The sequence below is a fragment of the Pelecanus crispus genome, chromosome 2 (assembly GCF_030463565.1).
Source record: "Pelecanus crispus isolate bPelCri1 chromosome 2, bPelCri1.pri, whole genome shotgun sequence".
Taxonomy (NCBI): Eukaryota; Metazoa; Chordata; class Aves; order Pelecaniformes; family Pelecanidae; genus Pelecanus; species Pelecanus crispus.
In genome coordinates, this window is record NC_134644.1 from 138,470,930 (window position 1) to 138,488,520 (window position 17,591).

The 17,591-nt window shown below is 41.7% G+C and overlaps 1 protein-coding gene across 14 annotated transcripts in view; it reads right to left on the reverse strand.

Annotated features, from left to right (window-relative positions):
• Positions 1-14,611: 14,611 nt before the first annotated feature.
• EYA1 (EYA transcriptional coactivator and phosphatase 1) overlaps positions 14,612-17,591 on the reverse strand; it is an 84,056-nt gene continuing 81,076 nt past the window's right edge. For all 14 annotated transcript variants that reach the window (XM_075728144.1, XM_075728142.1, XM_075728146.1 and 11 more), the window contains one exon: positions 14,612-14,692. In XM_075728144.1, the coding sequence (XP_075584259.1) occupies positions 14,612-14,692 (81 nt within the window). The remainder of the gene's footprint in view (positions 14,693-17,591) is intronic.

Genomic DNA, 17,591 nt, shown 5'->3' on the forward strand with positions numbered 1-17,591 from the left:
ACCCTCAAGCAGATCAACACTCTGCCCCAGCTTGGTGTCGCCTGCAAACTTACCGAGGGTGCACTCGATCCTCTTATCCAGATCATTGATAAAGATATTAAACATAACTGGCCCCAATACTGAGCCCTGGGAAACACCACTTGTGACTGGCTGCCAACTGGATTTAACTCCATTTACCACCACTCTTTGGGCCTGGCCATCCAGCCAGTTTTTTACCCAGTGAAGAGTATGCCTGTCCAAGCCATGAGCAGCCAGTTTCTCCAGGTGTCAAAGACTTTACTAAACTTTAGGTAGAAAACATCCACAGCCTCATCCACTAAGGGGGTCACCTGGTCATAGAAGGAGATCAGGTTGGTCAAGCAGGACCTGCCTTTCGTAAACCCATGCTGACTGGGCCTGATCATCCCATTATCCTGTACATGCCGTGTGATGGCACTCAAGATGATCTGCTCCGTAACCTTCCCTGGCACCAAGGTCAGACTGGCAGGCCTGTAGTTCCCTGGATCCTTCTTCTGGCCCTTCTTATAGATGGGTGTCACATTTGCTAACCTCCAGGCAGCTGGGACCTCCCGGGGTAGCCAGGATTCCTGGTAAAGGAATGAAAATGGCTTGGTGAGCACTTCCACCAGCTTCCTCAGTACCCTTGGGCAGATTCCATCTGGCCCATAGACTTATGTCTGTCTAAGTGGTGTAGCAGGTTGCTCGCCATTTCCCCTTGGATTATGTGGGCTTCATTCTGCTCCCCATCCCTGTCTTCCAGCGCAGCGGGCTGGGTACCCCAAGAACAACTGGTCTGACTATTAAAGAATGACGAAAAGAAGGCCTCAGCCTTTCCCTCATCCTTTGTTACTATGTTTCCCCTCACATCCAATAAAGGATGGAAATTCTCCTTAGCCCTCCTTTTGCTACTAATGTATTTATACAAACATTTTTTACTGTCTTTTATGGCAGTAGCCAGGTTAAGTTCTAGTTGGGCTTTGGCCCTTCTAATTTTCTCCCTGCATAACCTCACAACATCTTTGTAGTCCTCCTGAGTTGCCTGCCCCTTCTTCGAAAAGTCATAAACTCTCCTTTTATTCCTGAGTTCCAGACAAAGTTCTCTGTTCAGCCAGGCTGGTCTTCCCTGCCGACTCATCTTTCAGCACATGGGGACAGCCTGCTCCTGTGCCTTTAAGATTTCCTTCTAGAAGAATGTCCAGCCTTCCTGGACTCCTTTGCCTTTCAGAACTGCCTCCCAAGGGACTCTGTCAACCAGGCTCCTAAACAGGCCAAAGTCTGCCCTCCAGAAGTCCAACATAGTCCAGTGCTCTGAAGGAAAGAGGGATGCATGAAAGCAGCACCTGGGATGGGTGAGAGCTTGCCTGGAGAAGAGTGGGACTAGTACAGGTGTGGTGGGCAGCGACCATAGGTGCGTTGGGTAGATGGGAATGCAAAATTTCACCTGGCGTAAGAGACTTTTAGTTTTCCCCAGCTGACAAGTATAAATACCAGTAAAATTAAGTTGTACTGCAAGCAGAAGAACCTAGAATCACAAAATGTAGGAAACAAAAAATATACAGCAGTACTGATGGAATATTACATTTCACAAAATCAAATCTAAAGTAGGATTTAAACAAAAAAGATCAGAAACTAGATAGGCAGAATAGGCATTAGACAATTCCAGATATTCCAGAAAATCTAGAGTGGTTCTTCCATGTTCCAGTCCTGCTCCTCATTTACCTTTCAGCAGTGAAAAAATCCTTAACAAAACCCTTTTTGGATCACAGCCGCCTTCTTCTGGGCAATTTATAACATGTGAGCTGATTGTATTATCATGAATTAAAGCCAAAATGACATCATCCTGAGTGAGACAGGTGTTATCCCAACCTCCTTGAACAACCCAGACCGCAGTGCCCATACAAAATGCTGACAATAAAGCCAAGAGAGAGAAGGCAGGATTTCTAAGCTAAATCTTTTCCTTAGACACTGGTGCTGCAGAAGCATTTCCTTTGACACATGGAGTCAGCTGGTAGAAAGGGTAACGTCTTCTTTTTTGCTCATGGAGTTTGTAATCTCTGCCGGCATCTGACAGGCCTTTAAAGGTTCACGTTTCTTTAATGGATAAATCCCTATTAAACAATTTTGCATCTTTCAGAAGAACCTGCAGAGCACTAGCTCTTGCTGAGATAAATCACTAAGACCCACTTATAGCTTTAGATTTAGCTGACTTGCTAGATACTGTATTTTAGAACAAATGTTACAGAAAACTGTTTACATATTTTTTTAACAGTTGTTTAATCAGATGCTTATATTGCCGAAACTTCCTTTCCTCACAGTTTTAAAAAAACAAATACTGAGGAAAACAAAATAATCCACTCCCCCACTCCTCGCCCAGCCATCCCAATTACTGGGTAGCCAATCAGGCATGAAAAATATGAGGAAGAAAAAGAGATTTATGAAGAGTTTAGGATTTAGAGAGAAAAGTGGCATCAGAACTGCTCTAATAACACTGGAATTGAAGCAGCTTTTTTCTGTATAGCTATTTCTTCTTCCCTCTCTCACACTCAGATTGTTCCCTTCAGACAAAATCAAACACTTCACAACACCCTTACCATTTAGCTGACAGTAGCTCTATGATTCAATTCAAATTTCATGATGTGAAAGGCTGCTGGGCTGTAATTATCTGGCACGCACCTTGATGGTAGCCAACATGGGAGCCATGGCCCAGGCCAGAAGTGGAGTTATAAGCTCTGCTTGTAGAAGGATTTCTCCTCCGAGTATCTTACCAAATTCAACAAGAGATGATATTCCTCCCTGCAGAGCCACCAGCCTTGAATTTAGAGGGGTGGGAGAGCAGAAAGTGTCATCTCCATATACTTTTGCTGTGTGGCCACCAAGGATGGCTGTTTTCTCTGTCTCTTATTGCACCCTACACACTATATGGCAAGTCAGAGGCAGGCCACAATGGCACACTCTCAAGGGACATGGAAATTTAGCAGGAAGAGAAGGAGGAAGAAGAGGAGAAGAAGAAGGAGGTGGACTGCCTCACAAACATCAGGACGTCTGGTTGATCCACTGGGATCTGTGGGAGGTAAAGAAAATAAAACAACCGAAATGGATATAACACACAGTTAAAATGGAAATGTGCATACAGTGAAATACTGACATCACTGAAAATGTGACCTTTTTTGTATGTCTGAGAAGCACACAATGCTTCACAACTGTAATCATGCCAGTGTCCCAAACAGCTGTTTTGTGTATAATACTTTCTTTACTAAGAGATGAGATGTCAGATAGAGTTGATAAGTCACTTAGCATGACATGGGGAATCTGAGGACACAGACATGGGGAATCAGAGGATACAACCCAGCCATCCTGGATACTGGAGCTGCATCAGTCCTTGTTCTCCTTCCAATGCACTACTGCTGACTCACAAAAGATATCAGCTCTAACCGAAAAGTGTTTTTGCATGATGTGCATTGGTTAGAAGGCAACAGTTGATAAGGATAGGGGCTTTTTGCTGCTGGGCATATTCATACCTTGCTTTTCTATGGGACCTAGGGCAGTTTCTGGGGTCTAGACATGCTGTACAGCTCTGCACACTATCCAGTATCTCAGCTCTAGCTCTGAAGGGGCTCAAGTGTCCCTGCAAGTGCAACAGAGGCACAAGCAAAGATCCCCAATTCAGGAGAGGGTCATACGTGGCCATGCGGCAGTTGGATGAGCCCGGCTGCTCTGGCCATAGAGCACTGCCTGCTCTCCTTCCCACTCTGGAGAGAGACGGGTTAAGCCCCAGCCAAACTATTACAAGATATTTCAGCTAGCATGGATTCTAAACTTAACCACAGGTGCGGGCATGGCATGCAACATGATCTCTAAGCCAAATAATTTCTTCTAGCCTGGCTGATCCTTTCTCCCAAACTGCTGCCTATCTTTATTTTCTGGGAGATAAGCAATGATTGCTGTCTTTCCATCAGTTACGTTACTCAACCAAACCCATTTATTTATTTTGTTGCTTTTAATCCTATCCTACCCTGTCCCATCCTATCCTATTCTACCCTATCCTATGCTTTAATTTAATTTTTAAAGATCCAGAATGGTCGTTATCTACCAAGCAACCTCAACAACTCTTAAATGAAGAAATAGTAGAATATTTGCAGACTGATGTAGTCAGCATCTGGCAAGCTGAAATGCTGTGGCAAAGTTGCAGAGACCACAAGCTAGGTTTGTGGGCAGAGGCTTTTACCATTATCCTATTTGGTTTTTTGGGTCTTTGGTCTTTTTCAGCAGCTGTGCCAATTAATGTTACTAAAACATGGTTCTTTGGGATTTACTGTCTGTGCTACAGAGCTGAGGGTTTGGGGAGTTCTGGCAGAACAAAGCATTGCTGCTGATGGATAAATAAAATGACACAGTTGCATGGGTTCAACTTTTGGCTGAGTAATTTCAAATCATAGCTGTGCCTTTCGATTTATATTTGTTTGCCTTCCTTTTTGCAGCAAAGAAAACTACAAACCGCTGTAGGTTTACAAGAATATATGAGGATGTCAGAGTTGGTTATAGTCTGACCGCTAGGGCTCCGTAGTTTATTTTTTCATGGGCTATATCACTAACAGTGTGCTTAATCTATATTTTGGAGAACCAAAGATTAATTTTATTTATACACTTAATGCAACTGTTTCTTCCTGGCATTGTTTAAAGAGTCTTAAATTTTGCATACTCTTGTTAAGGAGTATTGTAATGAGCTTGAAACAAAGCCTTTCTTCTAGCCATAGACATAAATACATGGTATTTTGTTTATTTTACTCAGGCCACCTTTGAAAAACACTGAACATGAAGATGAAACAGAAAATTCTCTTTCAAGTGAAGATATAAAATGAGTGAGACATGAGGACCTGCCATGTGACTCAGTGACTTGACTTGAATTTAATAAACAGGAATCCAGCCTGCGTAGAAGAGCCAATATGCCATGACAACAAGCCACAGCGCTGCCATTTCACAGTTCACATTCTTGCAACATTACTACACTGACTGAGAATGTAGGAAATTAATATTATGTAATACCAAAAAGACCAAGACCAATGGAGCTGAGGAACGTACTCTGCAGAGATATGAAATAGGGCTGTATATGGAATAGCTATTCCATATACATGCCATGAACCTAGCCATGGCAGAACACTCCCTGCATATACAGTGTTGAGGCTGTTAATGAGAAAGATGAGCATGGACACATATGCTGCTGCCTCTGCTTTCTGACTCATCATGTCACACGACTGATATAACAGAAGATTAAGGTGAGTGGTGGCTAAAATACTGATTTCTGCACAAATGTAGGTTCACAACAGAGTCTATCTGAAGATGGGTGGGAAGGACATGTGGTGGTCCTGGGTCCATTTGGGGACTCCTCATACCCACACTGATACTAACTGTGCAACTGATGCTGGAAGTGAAATCCGAGTGACTAGGAATGGAAACACATGGGTTAGAGATCTAGGGCATAATTGTTACACGTGTTTTAGAACGTTCATGTGCCAGTTCAGCCACAAACATACTGCATCTTGGTTAGCTTTTCTCACTTAGTTACCCTTTCACAGATGAAAAGCAATGTCATTCGGTTATTTAGGTGGATTAGTAAATCAAAGGGACAAAATCCAAATTTCAATCTCTCTACTGAATCTGGGAATAATTGGATTTAACCTCAGACTGCAGCTGTCCCTCATTTTTGATTCAAAGGATGATTGAAGGGGGTCTACTTTCCATTTCCAGTTAGAAAGGAGTGGATTAAGTTTTTTTTTTCCATCTATGAGAGCCAAAATCTTCCTATGCTTCATGCCTCTGGATGAACACAAACCCCTGAATCCCACCTACAAGTCTAATAAAGTCTAATTAACAGACTGATTTGAAAGAAGCATTCATAGTTCATCTTCAGATTTATGTTACACAGTGAAGCATTTACAATTGTCTATTCTTCTTTTATTTAACAATTAGATCATCATTTCAAATAAGATTTTTATTTCTACAAAATTATTGGCAATTAGTTTGTCATCTGGATAGTAAAATCATCTGTCCAGAACTATTCCCACCAGGAAACTGAGGGTTTAGAAATCCCATGTACTTCCACACTTCAGAACGATACCACAAATATTCAGCAGAAAGCCACTGTCTAAGAATTAAACCGGTGTCTTGCGGAACAGACTCCTTTTGCCAGCATGTTTTCAAAATTACTAGAATGGTTTTTAGAAACCTGACCAGAGACAACATAACCGTTCAAAGTCCTGCCAGAGACCTACACAAGGTTTGAACATCACTCTATATTTGGTACAGATGAAAGAGTAATTAGAAGCCTGTGGAAAATATTAGTATCTGAACTGTAACTTTTTCTGCACATTTCAGGTACAGTGTTCTCCATCTCAGAACAGAAGGAAATGTATTATATACTATTATGGAAGTATTAAATAGCTTCTGTCTCAGATGTCAATGTTTAAAACATTGAGGTATCATTGAATATGGAGGAGGACATTGCACCCAGTAGGAAGAAGTTAAAATGGCAAGAACAGGATCATAGAAGATCAGTTCTTCACAGACAAATGTGGGTGAAAAGGTGGTCAGAAAAAAAATTTAAAAAGGAGCATGAGGTCAGTATCTTCTCTCATCATCCAGCGGCCCAGCTCAGGACTTGGACTGCTCAGCAGGAAGGAGGAAATAACATCAAACCACATTCCCAAGCAAAACAAGGTTCAAGAATCAAATGAAAGTCTTCAGAAAAAGCTCTGGCTTGGGGTTACCATAGCAATCATCAGGTTTGTCTCGTTTCTATTCCTAGTGGAAAAAAAAGAGCAAATATTAAGCAAAAATGCCAATAAGCTTTCAGGGTCTGCTACAGTTACAGATCTGCATAGATGCCTGTAACTTTTACAGAAACCAATGGGTGACCCAATGTCTGTGATTTGTGATAGACAATTTACATTCAGGTTTTGGTTGAAATTTAGTCTTTGACTTCAATGGAAGTAAATTTATAGCCACTGTAAATGAATTCCAGTTCTGCTTATCTATAAGAAAGAAAATTCGAAAAAATAGTTCAGAAACTGAACTTCTCAGTTGTCATTTAACACATGAATATATTAGTGTGTTTCTCATGAACAGCCAATGGTAACAGGAGCACCTTCACTCCCAAGAAGACACTACCACTGGCTCTGTTACCTGCTCTGTGCCTCTGGCAGGGAAATGCCTGAAGACCCTCAGCAAAATCCTCCAACCTGTTGGTTCACACAGCAACTGGAGCAATGGGGAGAAGAATCAAGCGGCATAAGAGCAAGTATTTGAGAAACGCTAGACCAAAGGATTACAGAAGGATGGATCTCAGCTGGACTGTAAGAACACAAAAAAGGATTGCTAACATTCACAACAACTTTTTTTTTCCCCACGCAATTGCCATTTAAAAGGGATATTGTAACCTTGATTACTTCTGTTTTCACTTTATTTTGCTGAGCTTTCCTTGTCTTCTAGAGAACAAAGTATATAGTTTAGTGAGTTTTTCAATTCCTGTTCAAATACTTTCGGTCTTAAAACAAAAGAGCTCCAGGAAGGCTGTTACTGGGGATAAATCTGGGCCTTTTAAATTGAATTTCAAACTCTCATTTTATAAGAAGATAGCAGGAGCAGTCCTAGAGGATTTACCTACTGTGTAGTGGAGATATTACTGGACTAACCTCCTGTGACCCTAAATTAATGACAAGTACCCAATGGCATGTAAGTAGACCTCTGATACCTGTGACAGAGATGCTCAACTGAATGTTTAGTGAGTCACATATAAATAATGACCGCATAGATAGATTTAGGAGCTGGAACATGAATTTAACGCAAGGTTAATAATCCCTTCTGGAATTGTAGCGTTTATTGAGGTAAAAAGGAATGTCACGATTTTGTTTCTAGTCAGTTCCTCATCTCTGTACCGAGAACTGCATTTGTTTGCTCTGGAGAGGAGGAAAAAGAGGTATCGTCACTCCCGCCTGCTGAATCTGTTTCAGTCCACCCAATGGATTTTGCTGAGGAGAGCAGAGGGCACGACTGTAATTTGGCGGTGTGAGCGCATGCCTCAGAGGCAGGAGCCCTGAGCTAAGTGCCAGCTCCCAGGACCTTCTGTTTTTTGCATTAAGCAGCTATACAGAGGCAAAGTGTTCTTGCTCTGCAAACACCATCCTCCTGTGCTTCTCTGAGAGCCTGCATGCTCGCTCGCTCCCTCTCGCCTGTCTTCTTCCGCTCCCACAAAAATACTCTGACTCTCCGAGAATATTAACAGCAGGCAGCCTCCCAGGAGTACGCCACATAGATCTGGATAGGGTTGAAAGCGGCCTTGGATTAAAGTTACCTGTGCAAGTGGTCACTGATCACTAAGGTTTTGCAGAGAGGGTGAGCAGCAGGAGCCACGGAGGACACAGGGCACCTCCCGCCATGTGCCTCAGCACGGGCAGCCTCCGCTCCTGCATGGGAAAGGGCTGCCAGACGTCAGTCGAGGGGCAAGATGTAGTGCCCAAGCTCCCGGTGAGCGCAAGATTTCATGCAGAGCTCTGCTGCCGGTAGCTGGTTTCGGCAGCTCCTCGCCGAGGCTGCCAGCTCTCTCCATGGAAGGTACGCATGCCCCGCTGAAGCTCTGGGTGCCCCGTTGGTGGCCAGCCACAGCAGCACTTAGCTTTTCTGAGTCTGAGCCTTTTTTGGGCTAAGGCCCTAAAAACATGCCTGCGTTGTTCTGTGGCAGAGCCAAGAAATGGAACTTGCTTTCCTAAACGTAAAGTCAATTTACTCCATGCCGGACAACTGATCATTCTTTCCCACTCCTTGCTTTGGATTATTTTCCCCCAGATTTATTATCTCATATTTTTCAAATGAAATTACTTTTTCTTCTTTTTCTAACGACTCTCCACCTCCTCTGCATTATATCTCCTGTCTCTGCAGTCCCAGCTACTCAGTTTAAAGCAATCTCTAGATCTCATCTCTCTTCCATGTCAAATCTGACATGAGTTGGCAATGAAGAAAATGAAGCAGACTGGGGCTTCCTTTGCAAATGCTTCAATTCCCACTTTGGAAAATAATGCTGCATCTATACATAAGACTGGAAATAGCACAGGGTCAAAGGCCAGCCCTTTGGGGAGTAGTAGTCAGCAGTCCACGCAAAAGATTTCAAAGAGGGGGGTGAGAAACAAATCTCCAGCCACAAATACCTCTTCTCAGCAAAATAACTGCCAGTGGCAGTGAAGCAATGGAAAGGGCAGATCGCTAATAACATACTTACTTGTGCCTTGGGCTGACTTCCACAAGGTGTTAGTTGGCAACATCATGTGGCTTCCATGAGAGCTGGCAGAGCTGTATTTTCCTTTGGATAAATCCAAATCTTTTGTTTTCTTTCCACTGTTATTCTAACACCATTAGCAGGAACTAATAGCCACTTATAAACTAGAAATGGCAATGTAGAATATTAGTGCAGAATGAAAATTATATTTTTCCCCAGTGTATCAGAATGTGAAAGTTTATTTGCACTAACATAAAATGAAATGCTGACAAACAGCTACATGGAAGGATGATTCGGGTAGGCAAAAGTAAGAGTTTTATTTATCTCTCATAGCTCTGCTGGAGAATGAGAGTAAGGGGTGTTTTCTATTGCAAACCATTTGCTTGAAAGTCAGTCAGTCAATAAGCTCAATGACCCAACATTTTAATTCCGCTGTCATAACCAAGCTTGGCAACGTGTGTGTGTGCGTGCGCACGTATGCGTGTGTGTGGTGGGGGTGTGGTAATGGGGACAGGGCAAGAGGATCAGAAGGAGCCAGAAGAACTGTAACCAGCCTCCTCTTGATTTACACCATCCTCATCTGAGGCCCATCTTGAGTTACAGCACGTCTTTGTCCTCCTTGCCATGGCCAAGCTGGCCTTCCACACCATGAAGTTGGTGGGATAAGGTAGCCAAGAGACTGTGGGGGCCTCTCACCAGTCCCTTGTCCCATCACATTCCTGGGCAGAGCACCGGGCAGCTGCTGGGAGCCCACCTGGGAGTGCTGGGTGCTCTGCTCAGTGACCCTCCCTAGTTACCTACAGACCTTCTTTCGAGCCTGGCAATCCTCACCCCTCTCCCCTTTTAACCTGGGAGCTGACTGTTTTCCCCTTTTTCTTCTAGCCCTTTGCCGGCACAAGAGAGTCGGACGTTTTTGTTAGAGCCAGTCCCTGGCTAGAAGGAGAATAGCAAAAGTGGCAGCTGTGCAGCCTTGCCATCGACAAAGAACAGAGGAAGACTGGTGCAGGACTATGCCTCTCCCTTAGCATATGACACAAAGCAACATGTCTCTTGACACCTATCCTCTACTCATGTTGCGGGGCAGAATTCAAGAATCACAACACTGAGAGAAGCAGAAAATTGAAAGAAAAGGCAAAAGAGAATTTCTAACAAAATTTTATTGGCTTGCATTGCAAGCATTTTTGAGGCAAAGATACCACTCACTGAGCATGTTTTCCAGTCATGAAAGACATAAATAATAATAATTACTATTATTAATTTTACTTTCTTGGCACTACTTCAAAGTTACATAGCTCTAATGATTTTGATGCGTTTTATTCTTAGAACTAAAGCTATTACAGCTGAACATCGTTATGAGTGAGCATCTAAGAAATGGAAACTTCAATCGGTACTACCATTTGGAATAACTTGTTCAATTTTTCTGTAACAGAGAGAACTCCACTTTGAGCCTTCTGAGGGTAAGCCACTTCCTAAGGGAAGACAATTTCTGTCACCTGGTAGCATAGTAGAACTGAGTTCTTCACACATACAGGGACTGAAGCTCTTGCGACAAGCACTGCCAAAGAACAAGCTACACTGCAGCAAAACCCAGGTAAACATTTGTTGGAACAAAGGTGAAAGTGTGGAAGATACAAGAAAGGAAAAGTATGTGGCACATGGAGGTTGATAATATTACAGCTTGGTTTGTTGCCCATAACCTTTTATTCAGGTTCTTTTCCTCTTCCATGGGACCGAGGGAGATGCTAAAGGCTAGATACAGAAAGAATTCATGGTACCTAAAGTGAGACTTAGGCAGACTCTACAATGAAACTATCATCCTGTTCCTTACCTAAAATTATCAGAGACTGCAGTTTGTAAAGGTAAAAGTTATTCACATTTAGCTGCTTCACCTCTTTACATATGCCCAGTCTTGGTTCCTAGCTCACTCCCAGGGCCATCATAGAGTTGGAAAGTAGATATTTCTTCTCCTAAGTCTCCTAAGGACCTGACTTGCCAGGCACTTCCAGCACCTCAGAGGCCAACAGGATCAAGTTGCTCAGAAAACATGGCAGACATCAGTCAATTCTACACCATGCGGGGAATGGGTGCCATGCACTCCTTTTGGTCACTACTGATATAATTGGACAATTAGTTCAAAAAGAGTTTATGCTGACTTAATCCCTGTTCTCTCTGAGAAGACACAAACCCATACTTGACTAAGCCATGTCTGTCTTAGCTTGCGGCACTGTCCATCTCTCCTTTTGAAGCTGTACCACAATGTAGCAACAAAACCCAGGTCTCACTAGACCAGAGAGCAAGCACAAGTGACCACTAGCCTCCATTCAAGGCTCTCACTCATGGGCAGAGGAGCAAAGAGGGCCCTTCACCAGCCACTGCAAAACAACCATATGTGGCTGATGGACACATTTCCTCCTCGCGGCTGATCCTGCTTTTCCCTTTAGTGCAGCCATATTCACTCTCCGGTTTACTGACTTCTTTTCTGCAGTCTCTGGCTCAACTAATCCCTTTGTGCAGGGTGGCACAGCAGTACCAGGAGGAATTGAGGATGTTTCTTGGGCAGGTTAGTCTAAAAGTTGTTAATTAGGATAAAATTGTGGAAGGCGAGATGTGAGTTTGGGCATGCCCCTCCCTCTCCTTAGAAGAGCGGATCAAACCCACACTCTGGACCAAAACTTCACGGGTCTACAATAAAGTGTTTGCTATAAAATGGTGGGCATGGCCACTCTTCTCCTGATTTAAAGGGTGGCCCTGCTCCATGCTTGTAAAAGATAAATACGAGGCCTGAATTCCCAGAGACGTTCAGGCCTGTAGATCCTCAGAGGATGGGAGACTTGCTGTAGCCCTGAGTGAGATGTCTGAACAACGGCACTCATCCATTCGGCACATGGATTGCTTCGGATGACGTTCAGAGGCACTGCGGCACCTAACATTCAGGCATTTACTTCTATGAATCACTTAGGCACGCATTTCCAGGACACCATGCACCAAGTCCCTATTATGCGTTGACCTTCTCTACCTCCTGCTGATAAGCAAAACAACTGCTGCCCATCTAACTGAGCCTTTTGTAAACTAGATGCAAATATTTTTTATCCTATTTAACGTCTCAGCCAGGCACAAGCAGGTAAACAACTTCTACCTTGTGACAGCAAAGAGATGAGAGATGTCTCCTCGTTCGTGACCTAGAGAGCAGAAATATCACAGACTTGCATACAAGACAATTGTTTAATACGTTCACAAATCAATTTTATTAATTTAAAACAAAATTAATGAAGAAAAATTCTGTACACAATTGTGGACACAACACACTTTTTGTACAATAAGGCCCAGATAAACTGTTTTGTTTTTTTCAGTCCGTGAGTGACTACAAATTGAAAAGAGCCAAAAAAAAAAAAAAAAAAGACAACCAACCCCCCATCACTGTCTACTTTGCTTGAGGAAAAAAAAAGGCTAATTATTGTCTCAATTCTAAAAACTACTCACAACGTGCTTTATGTACGTATGTGAGTACTGCGTGAATTCCAGCACTCATACTGGGTAAAGTAAAGCACATGTGCAAGTCTTGTTAGGATAAAAACCTCTCTGTTGGTAATAAAGCAATCCACAAACATTGAATTCTAGCAGCAATATGATTCCTCCAATAGAGAAGGGTGGTGGTGTGTAGCTACATTGGTGCTTTGTAGCTTTGCAGGTAGCTGTTTCAAGGCTGGTGTTTTTAAGCAAAGGAAAACAAGAAGAAAAGCTGGAGAATGAACCAACAAAGCCGAGGCTTCTTTTTAATGAAAAGATTTAAATCAGGTAAAGGGAATTGGTACAATTCAAGCCGAAAAGTCAGACTAACAGTTTATCTGACCAAGTAGCTCATGGCCTTCAAGATTAGAAAAGTCACAAGTCACAGACAGACACAGTCTAGGTTTGTCCTGTAAATGGGTATAGACAAAAGCAGATTTTAACTCCTTGGTGATAACTATTTCAGTATTTCCATTGCCGGCAATGGATGTTATATCTTAGGAAAATCTGACTCCTGGTGGAAGAGGATTAAAAAACTTATATGTATATGAGTATTCTTGTTCAATTTCTCCAAAATATTCCCATTTCTAATTTCTAAAAATAACAATGATGAAAGTTTCCTTCATTTTTGGATGAGACAAAAGCTATTTGGTACCAAGATTCCAGTTTAAGTCATGTCTTAAAATACATTTGTGTTCTCCCTCTATTTCTTTATGGAATGAATCTGCTAATTCATTTTTCAATACTTTAAAAAGGGGTTAATATGTTAACGTTAGAAGAGGAAACAGAAGATGGCAAAGGACTCCTCTTCAGTTGTGTTTTATCTATATTTCCTTCGTGGGGGGAAAGAAATCAAACTTTTCATAATCAGAGTAGGTGAGAGAAGAAGAAGGTAGAGAAACAGCTGAGAAGAACAAAACCCAATTCTTATTGACACTTGACATCCATGCTTTTGGTCTTGACAAATTTATCTAAAAAAATCCATTATCTACATATTTATATCCAACGCATTGATAAGGCACTGCACAACAGTTTGTGCACACGTGGCCTCATTCTTCACCAACAAGGCATTACTATCTTTCAATAGCATTTACCTTAACAATATGTAAAAGAATCATTCATTATTACAAATTTACACAAAAAATTCTTCCTGTACATGATTGTCTCAGTGATGTACCTATTAGTTTAAATTAGACATATTTTAAACTACTCTGTAATGTGCTAAAATCAAAAGTAGTTGCTGTACCATAAGGCAAAGGCTTATAATAGCCTTTAATCCTATTATACATATCCTCAGTTATATGATGTCAAAATATAGTCTGTTCATAAATAAGTAAAGATGTACAGAGTACCCTGGGTATGAGAAACCAAAAAGTAAACCTTCTTTACAAGAAAATTACTCCACTGGTATTTTGAAAAATCTCAGTCTTCATTGTGCAATCAAGTTTGCTGTGTTGAAGAAATGGTGTGTGTCACATTGAAGAGTCTAAAAACTACAAAGCATCTGCAGGTCCTTTTTTTTCTTCACAGGTATGAACCTTTTATTTCTTTTTTTTTTTTCCTTCTCTATTTCTTTTTGGTAGTGAATACGGTAAAGATGAGTTGTTCAAACATTTGCATGGCTTATTTTCGTTGGACTCGCAGTACCAGAGTCAACAGCTGTTCTGAAGAAAAAGACATGCTCCTCCGTTTACTGAAAGGGCAAGGGTTAAGACCAATTGCAGCTGTACGTCAACATGTTGAAATCACAAAGTTCTGTAGTCCAATGCTGACACAAGACACAGACATCCCGTCCATGGGCAGAAGGAGGCTCTGGGGTTTCAAAGTGCTGCTGAGCTGCTACAAGTACTCCAGTTCCAAGGCATGGTGAAGGGCCATAAGGTCAGAGTGGCTTGAGATCCTCCAAAATGGCATAGCATGCTGTGAACAGCACAGACAACATGTAAAAATAATCCCAAGTATTCTGGTATTTAGACCCACCCATTGTCTTTCGCAAGGATAAGGGAACACTGTGAGGGGAGAAAAAGAGCTCTTAAAACCTCAAGCCCTTCATGTTCATCTCTGGTTTCTCTGAACCACTCCCTCAACATAAATTCTCAATAATAGCAAATCTATTTACCAACAGCAACAACAGCAAACGTGTCAGGAGATCATAAGGAACGGAAGGGTTTCTCATCTCTTTATAAGAAAAACAGGTTTCAGCACGTTGCAGAAGAAAACATTATTTCTAGAAAAAAATTAAGAAAAATAACCTATACATGAAGCATGTGGGTAGTTCGAGGAGGGGAACAGAACTTGATTAAAACCCAAACAATAAAGGAAGTGAAAGTATTATTTACTATCAAAATGTGTTCATTCCTTGTGGAATTATGCCTGGCAGGTGAGTTAAGAACATAGCCATGGTGATTCAGAATAGCTCATGTGTTGCTTCCATCACTTTGAAAGGAATTTCATCCCAGTGGTTTGTATAACATCGCTCATTGTTAGCACTGATCTTAAAACATCTTTTCCATATGGGACAATTTTAAAATAAATACTTTTTTTTTTCCTCTTAGCTGTAATAAAATCTGTCTGGAGCACAAATACGTTTGCAAATAACCTGAGTAAACCAAAACCACAAATACCAGGAAAAAGCACAGATTACCTCATCCATGAAGGTAAAAATCTGATTAAGAACTATCTTTATACTCTAAACCAGGGATTATAGTGTCAGCAAGAACTTTTGCATAAATAATAAAAAAAAGATAACCATCAGCTTTCGTCAGGAAAATATTCTATAAATCCCATGGGAAAACAGTTTCAATTCAGCAATGTTCTGAAGGCTAACAGGATCATGTTCACCTTTTCATTGGGTCAGCTTGTGTCCCGGCATCTTTAGGAGGCAAACCACAAGCAAATTATTATCATAATAGCTGCTGAGCTCCCCAAGCATTTCATCTACAACTTCTCAGAGAGGCTTTGTTCATCCTCCTTCAGCACGTCCTGAGTAAATTCCTAATTTTCCTGAAGTCAGTGTCAAAACTCCATCTCTTCTGATTATCATTTCAACACTGACCTCCTTCTTTCATTCAGTTAATTTTAATTAAATTTTAAGTTAGAGAACAATTTTAAGATAAATTTAAGTTAAATTTAAGTTAAATTTAAGTTAGAGAACAATTTTGAAAACAATGTGAAACTCTGTTTCCAGCTGTGTGTTTACTGTAAGCCCTGTAATTTTACCTTATACCTATCTCAGAAGGCATACACCTTAGCACAGAGGTGCTTAAACATCTGTCTGTCAGTGTATAAATAATTATTATTTTTAGAAAAATGCTGCTTCAGTCCAGATAATGATGTGATGATGAACTGGGTTGGATTTATAGGATAAAGCAGCGTTTTTTAAAAGAAATGTAACCATGTAAGTAGCGGCAAGTCTCTCTGAAGTCAAATGGCAACTGTTAAGGAACAATCAACTGTTGCTCTTGCAAGAGTCAGAGAAAGTAATACTGAATTAATGAATATTAATAAGCTAGACTAAAGAGTTGTACATGATCAGCAAGGGAGCACTGTAAGGAATCTGGAAAATGCACACCCGATGAAGGACAAGTGTTAGCAAGTAGAGTTGCACAATCAGAGGGACTGCAGAGCGAAGGAGGTGGCACTGAGCACCCAGTGCCCATGTTTCAGGGGTTTCACTTCAGAATAGCTCTAGGCTGCCATTGTGGAAAAAGCGCCCATTAGCAGTTGGAGAGCATTTTGTGAGCACCTGGACAATATATTGTTCTTTAGTTCTATCCAAAAGAAATCCATTGGGTTCCCCCCAGCCCTAAAGCCAGTCCAGGATGTTAATCAAAGCATAGTAAGGGGGAATGACTGGTAGGTCTGCTTTGATATGACACTCCTGATCTAAATTGAAATGTAATAACAGATGCATCAACAGATGCCCACATTCAAAGTATGCCTAGCTTTTAGAGCAAAGAAATTTCTTCAGGAAGAAAATAAGGTGACTCACAAGGAAGCACCATTAGGAGAGTTTCTTTCTGCTTGGCTTTAGATTGTTACAAAACCCTGAGAAACAGCTGACTAAACCTCAGCTTGAAGATAAATGCATGGGCGATAGCTGCTTGTGGAGAGAACAAAACAACCAACCAAAGTAATTCGGAGACAATTGAGATGCTGGAAAAAATGCTTATGGTATTTCCAAAACACTTTTACAGATTAATCCTTTCCTTAAGAAGGAAGTGTTAAATGCTGACTATGACACCTACTATTTCTACATCTTCAATCTAGACTTCCATTGTACTGTCTCTATGCTCCATCAGTAAGAGAAACTAGATGCAATTAGCTTACTCAGTTACAACTCCACGTCCTTGTGTCTTCCCTGTTCCATTATACAGCTCGTCTATCCTCTGTGCTCTGCCAGGTGGCCAGACACTGCTGCTTTCCAACTCAAATCTTTCCTAAAGATTCATTTCTTGCACCATGTTCAGGAAACGAACCAGCAAGAGCAAAACAAAATAAAAATTCCTAATCATGCTGTTCCCTGGACTCACCAAAAGCTTCTGCGCACCTATCTCTTATTTAGGCTGTGAGATCTTCCTGGCATAATTTATAACATCTGATAGGGGTATTCAATCAAGGACAGATGGGCAGAGGTTTGTGCCTGTGGCAGGTCCCTGCAATGTTTGCCAGCTGACTGCACTTGGCCAGCGGCGCTCAGCCGTGCTGCCTCCCTTTCTTGCGCGGCTGCAGTTTCCCTCGTCTCTCACAAGCCCCCTGCCAGGTAGGACCTACCTGCCCTCCCTGCCAGCCAGCCATAGCTCCCTGCTTCTCTTAGTCA